Consider the following 5274-nt stretch of genomic DNA (forward strand, 5'->3'; position numbering starts at 1 on the left):
GGGGGGGGGTGAGTGTATTATTATTTTGTGTGGGGGGGCTAATAAGGGGGGAGCGTATTATTTTATCGCCCAAAAAGATCATAGCACCATCAGCATATAATCCCACTTTATCTTCTACTGTTTCTCTTCTGAATCCGATCACTGTCTCTGATCCCCTTATTGCCCCTGCCAAAGGCTCTAAGACTAATGCAAACAATAAAGGTGATAAGGGACCTACCTGTCTTGTACCTCTATAAAGGGGAAATGGTTCTGACAATCCACCGTTAACTCTTACACATGCTGATTATTAGAATACAGGGACTGGATCCAGGAGATATATTGTTCAGTAAATCCAAACTTAATACTTGCCATAAATATTCTCACTCGTCACTATCAACGGTTTTGGCTGGGTCCAGTGATAGAATAGCCCTGTTTCCATTATTCATAACTGGAATCTGCAAATTAAGGAACAATCTATGCATATCATTAGCTGTAGAACGGGTGGGTATAAACCCTGCCTGGTTTGGATTGATAAACTTACCAATAACCTTTTGAAAGTCGCAATACCAGCACTTTACTAGATGCCCTGATATCAGACGTCAATAAGGAGATTGGCCTATAGGACCCCGGAAGCCTAGCATACCCTCTTGCTTTCGGAACAATCAGGATAACAGCTTCACCCATTGAGTCAGGCAATTTTGTAGTCTGGACATCCTCTTTAGATATTTTGAGGATATCCTCAAAATATCAACAAGCAGGAACAAGCAGCCACACATGATTACAGACACATGCAAGAACAGGTGTAGGGGCTCTCATAGGGGAGGATAACCCTCCACTTGCAGGACAGCAGGGTCTCAGGGAGCACAGAGAATCACAGCACACATAGGGAGCATGAATAGGCCAGAGACTAGGGCAAACAGAGATATCTGCACAGGGGAAGGTACTAGGTACAGGCACACAGAAGAGAGCACAAAAATGGTGGGGGAAAGCATACAAAAAAGGTAGGGGACCAGCACACAGGAACTACAACACATAGAAACACAAGAACCAAGCAAGGTAGGAATAGCCAACAGGGAGTTCACTAGCAATGGGGGAATAGCCGACAGGGAGATCAGTACAAAGCAGAGATCCAAAAAGGTATAGAAGCACAGTAGATCACGGGGAAACACAAGCGGTCTGACACAAGAAAGAAGAATTGGTGCTCGAACGAAAAGCAACAAGTGAGAGCGTGCCAATTAGGGGAGGAGGTGTGCAGACTGGCTGCAGCCCTGTGGAATCCCATAGGCTGACAGCCAAGCACTAGGGACCCACAAGAAAATTTGGCATGGATTGCCGGACATAGTGACAACGCCTAGACTGAAATTGAAGATATATCACCAAAGAAACGGAAGGCCACATGCCTTTGAGAACCTTTAACATATGGTAAAATAGTTTCCGAAACCAAATCTATACGAGAACAAGTTTTGTGGGTTTGTAAAAAACAACAAACGGTCTAGTCATTGGATGCCTCAGCCTCCAAATGTCATGCAAGCCAATCTCCCCAATAAATCTAGCAAATTGAGCCATAGCTGAATTTATTATAGCAGCTTTGAATCCATATTTAACCAATGGCAAGCTAAGATAGTTATTAAAATCCCCTATTACCAGGGCAGGTATTTACGGCTAATTAAATCAAATCCTTTAACACCCCAGGTGAAAATGGTAGAGTACTGGTGTTGTGTGCCTCAATTATCAGGATGTCGGGCGGCGGATCATGACCCATCACCCAGCTTCCTGTGAAGCCGGTGTTCTAGCGTAAGAAAGCCGGCTTTACTTGCCGAGGCTGCCAAGCTTCCTGAACAATTAGAAAGCCGGGCGGCTAGTCATGTGCCGTCCGGCTTCATGATTGGTTAGAAAGCCAAGCTGCCTACCAACAAGTAAAGCTGGCTTCCTAGTCCATTATGAGCCGGGCGGCATGTCATGACCTGCTTCCCGGCTTCCTGATTGACTAGGAAGCCAGCTTCACTTGTTCCTAGGCAGCCTGGCTTCCTGACCAATCAGGAAGGCGGGTCATTACGTGACGCCCAGCTTCCTGATTAGTTAGGAAGCCAGGCTGCCTAGCAACCCTCTTCACCGTTTCATCCCTCCTCTCACACCCCCTGGGCTTCACATAGCTTTAATTGCCAGCAGCATAGCTCATTTCTATCACCAGTCAGGCAGCTCACACCGTCTAACTAAACAGGTCCTTTCCAATCCTCCAGCTGTCCACACTCAGATCGCAGCCAGCCTCACACCACAGCCAGTACAAGCCAGCAGCACTTGTGGGTATTTGACTTATATTTCACTAGCTCAGCATGTCAGTCAAGCATCTAGCATTTTCCAAAGGAGGTTAGCAGTGGCACCCCTCATATTCATCTCATGACAAGTATATTTTAAGGTTAATAGTAATATGCAGTGGACTTCTATAAACTTGTGTTGTTCACCTATAATGGTCATACATTTTGCATGTTAAGCAGATTAATTATGACTGTTTTAGTAACTAAATCTAAACCCTAATATTTGTTTTTGTAGGAAGGATACAGTTGGGGCGCAATGCATGGTTGACAGTCTATTCTCAACTGCTATGGATTTGAAAACCGATAAAGAATTAGACCAAGCTGTTGCACAGATAAGCATGGACTTGGTGGATGACTATCCTGCTTCTGATCCTAGATGGGCAGAGTCGGTACCTGATGGTAAGATAAGTAGTGGTTCACCCAAACATTTTTTTTATAGTCTTTAGAGTGCTAAGGGTAATGAGCAATGGATTTTAATATTTTTGAATGTTTAGCTTATCTCATATAAACACCCATTCACAGGATTGTAGGATTGAACCATACTATATAACTAGACTTTTTGTAAACATTTTTCTGCATGTGGTAATACAGAATTTATGCACATTTGTTACACTTTTAGATTGCAATATAAGAAAGGGGGTGAAATTTGGAAAAGAGTTTTCTTTGGGTTTTAATGCCATTCATTTTAGTTGGCTTTCTTAGTCAAAAGTATAGGGACACCCCTCCAAATCATTAGATGCAGGTGTTCCATGAAATTTCCTTGTTACTAAATATTCCACAGTCAACTGTTAATTGTATTGTAACAAAGTGGCAGCAACTGGAAACAACAGCAACTCAACCACAAAGTGGTAGGCCACGTAAACTGACAGAGGGGGGTCAGCGCATGCTGAAGCGCACAGTGCGCATTTGTTGCCAACTGTCTGCAGAGTCAATAGCTACAGACCTCCAAACTTTGTGTGGCCTTCAGACTGGCAAAACAACAGTGCATAGAGAGCTTCATTGAATGGGTTTCCATGGCTGAGCAGCTGCATCTAAGCCTTACATCACCCAAGTGCAATGCAAAGCATCGAATGCAGTGGTGCAAAGCACACCGCCACTGGACTCTAGAGAAGTGGAGACGTGTTCTCTGGAGTGGAGAATCACGCTTCTCTGTCTGGCAATCCGATGGACGTGTCTGGGTTTGGCGGTTGCAAGGAGAACGGTACTTACCTGACTGCACTGTGCCAAGTGTAAAGTTTAGTGGAGGGGGGATTATGGTGCGGGGTTGTTTTTCAGGGGTTATGCTTGGCCCCTTAGTTTCAGTGAAGGGAACTCTTACGGCATCAGCATACTAAGACATGTTGGACAATTTTATGCTCCCAACTTTGTGGGAACAGTTTGGGGATGGCCCCTTCCTGTTCCAACATAACTGCACACCAGTGCACAAAGCAAGGTCCATAAAGACATGGATGAGCGAGTTTGGGCTAGATGAACTTGACTGGCCTGCACAGAGTCCTGAACTCAACCCGATAGAACACCTTTGGGATACATTAGAGTGGAGACTGCGAGCCAGGCCTTCTCATCCAACATCAGTACCTGACCTCACAAATGTGCTTCTGAAAGAATGGTCAACCATTCCCATAGACACACTCCTAAACCTTTTTCCAACAGCTAATCTGCGCTGAATGGATACCAATAAGCTAAGTGTCAAAATAAAATGCAAAGAAAAAAAATAATTATATATATGTATATATATAATAAACAAAGTCCGCTGCCGTGCCAACTAGCGTGAAATTCTTAAAACAATGCACCACGCTGAACCTTTCAACGTTATATCAAACAACAAGTGTGTCTAAATACTGAAAACAAATACACCCCTATGAGAAAAGTCATATACTTTGTAAACTTAAATAAATCAAACTCCAATACATAATTTGAATCTAAGGTGATAAAGTTCACAGTGTAAATCTCTTATGAGACTTAATAAGTGTCCAGTAAATCAAATACTGCATAAGTGTTCGTACATCATGTATCACTTCCCCCTCCCTTTTAGATTGTAAGCCCTCAGGGGCAGGGCCCTCCTTACCATCTTGTCTTGAATTGTGATTGTAATGTCTCCATTAAATTGTAAAGCGCTGCACAAACTGTTGGCACTATATAAATCCTGTATAATAATACAAATCGATATCAAACAGTGCTCAAATGCAGACTGATGTTCATATAAATCTGTATCTATATAATGAGAAAATAACACTCACCAGAAGTTTCTGACCATGCATTTATTTGAATGCATGGTCAGAAACTTCTGGTGAGTTTTTTTATTTTCTCATTATATATCGGAGGAGATCGATCATTGAAGGAAGATACTCTGTGAATATCTTAGAGGCATTAGTTCCCAATCGCAGTATATCATACAGATTTATATGAACATCAATCTGCATTTGAGCACTGTTTGAGCACCACCCAGCTTCGTGTGACAGCGAGTCAGGATGGAGAGCCAGTGCAAACAGTGATGATCAATGATCGCTGAGTGTTTGTAAATAATTGAGGACATGGTATGTTTACTGTGTCCCCAATTAAGAATGAATGGGAATTGATCTACATCACCTCCTGTTCATTCATGATTGTGGTTATAGTAAACACACTTTATTCTCATGTTATGAATGAACATGCACACTCAGTATAGAGGATTCCTGTTCATTTATAACAGGTGCTTCAGAATAAGAGATTGTGCACTATGTGTCCTCAATCTCTTTTTCTATTTTAATAGGGAAATATCAAGGGTCTGTTTAGACCCCTAATATTTTCCTGAAGTCCCTAAAAGTAAAGTAAAAAATATATTTAATTAAAAAAAGAATAAATAAATAGTAAAAAGTTTATAAAAAAATAAACAAAAAGTTAGAATAAAAAACATTTTTGGTTTCGGTTTCAGCCTGACATTTTTTTATTTTGGTTTTGTTTCAGTTTTGAAATGTTTATTTTGGTGCACCTCTAATATTTA

At 41.8% G+C, this 5274-nt stretch overlaps 1 protein-coding gene across 1 annotated transcript in view; it reads left to right on the top strand.

Moving 5' to 3' along the window:
• NUP133 (nucleoporin 133) overlaps nt 1-5274 on the top strand; it is a 508027-nt gene that overhangs the window by 279093 nt on the left and 223660 nt on the right. Inside the window, exon 14 of the mRNA XM_018561308.1 lies at nt 2530-2693. Coding sequence (XP_018416810.1) covers nt 2530-2693 — 164 coding nt within the window. The remainder of the gene's footprint in view (nt 1-2529; nt 2694-5274) is intronic.

This window comes from Nanorana parkeri, unplaced genomic scaffold (assembly GCF_000935625.1).
Source record: "Nanorana parkeri isolate BGI_ZX_2015 unplaced genomic scaffold, ASM93562v1 scaffold515, whole genome shotgun sequence".
Lineage (NCBI taxonomy): Eukaryota > Metazoa > Chordata > Amphibia > Anura > Dicroglossidae > Nanorana > Nanorana parkeri.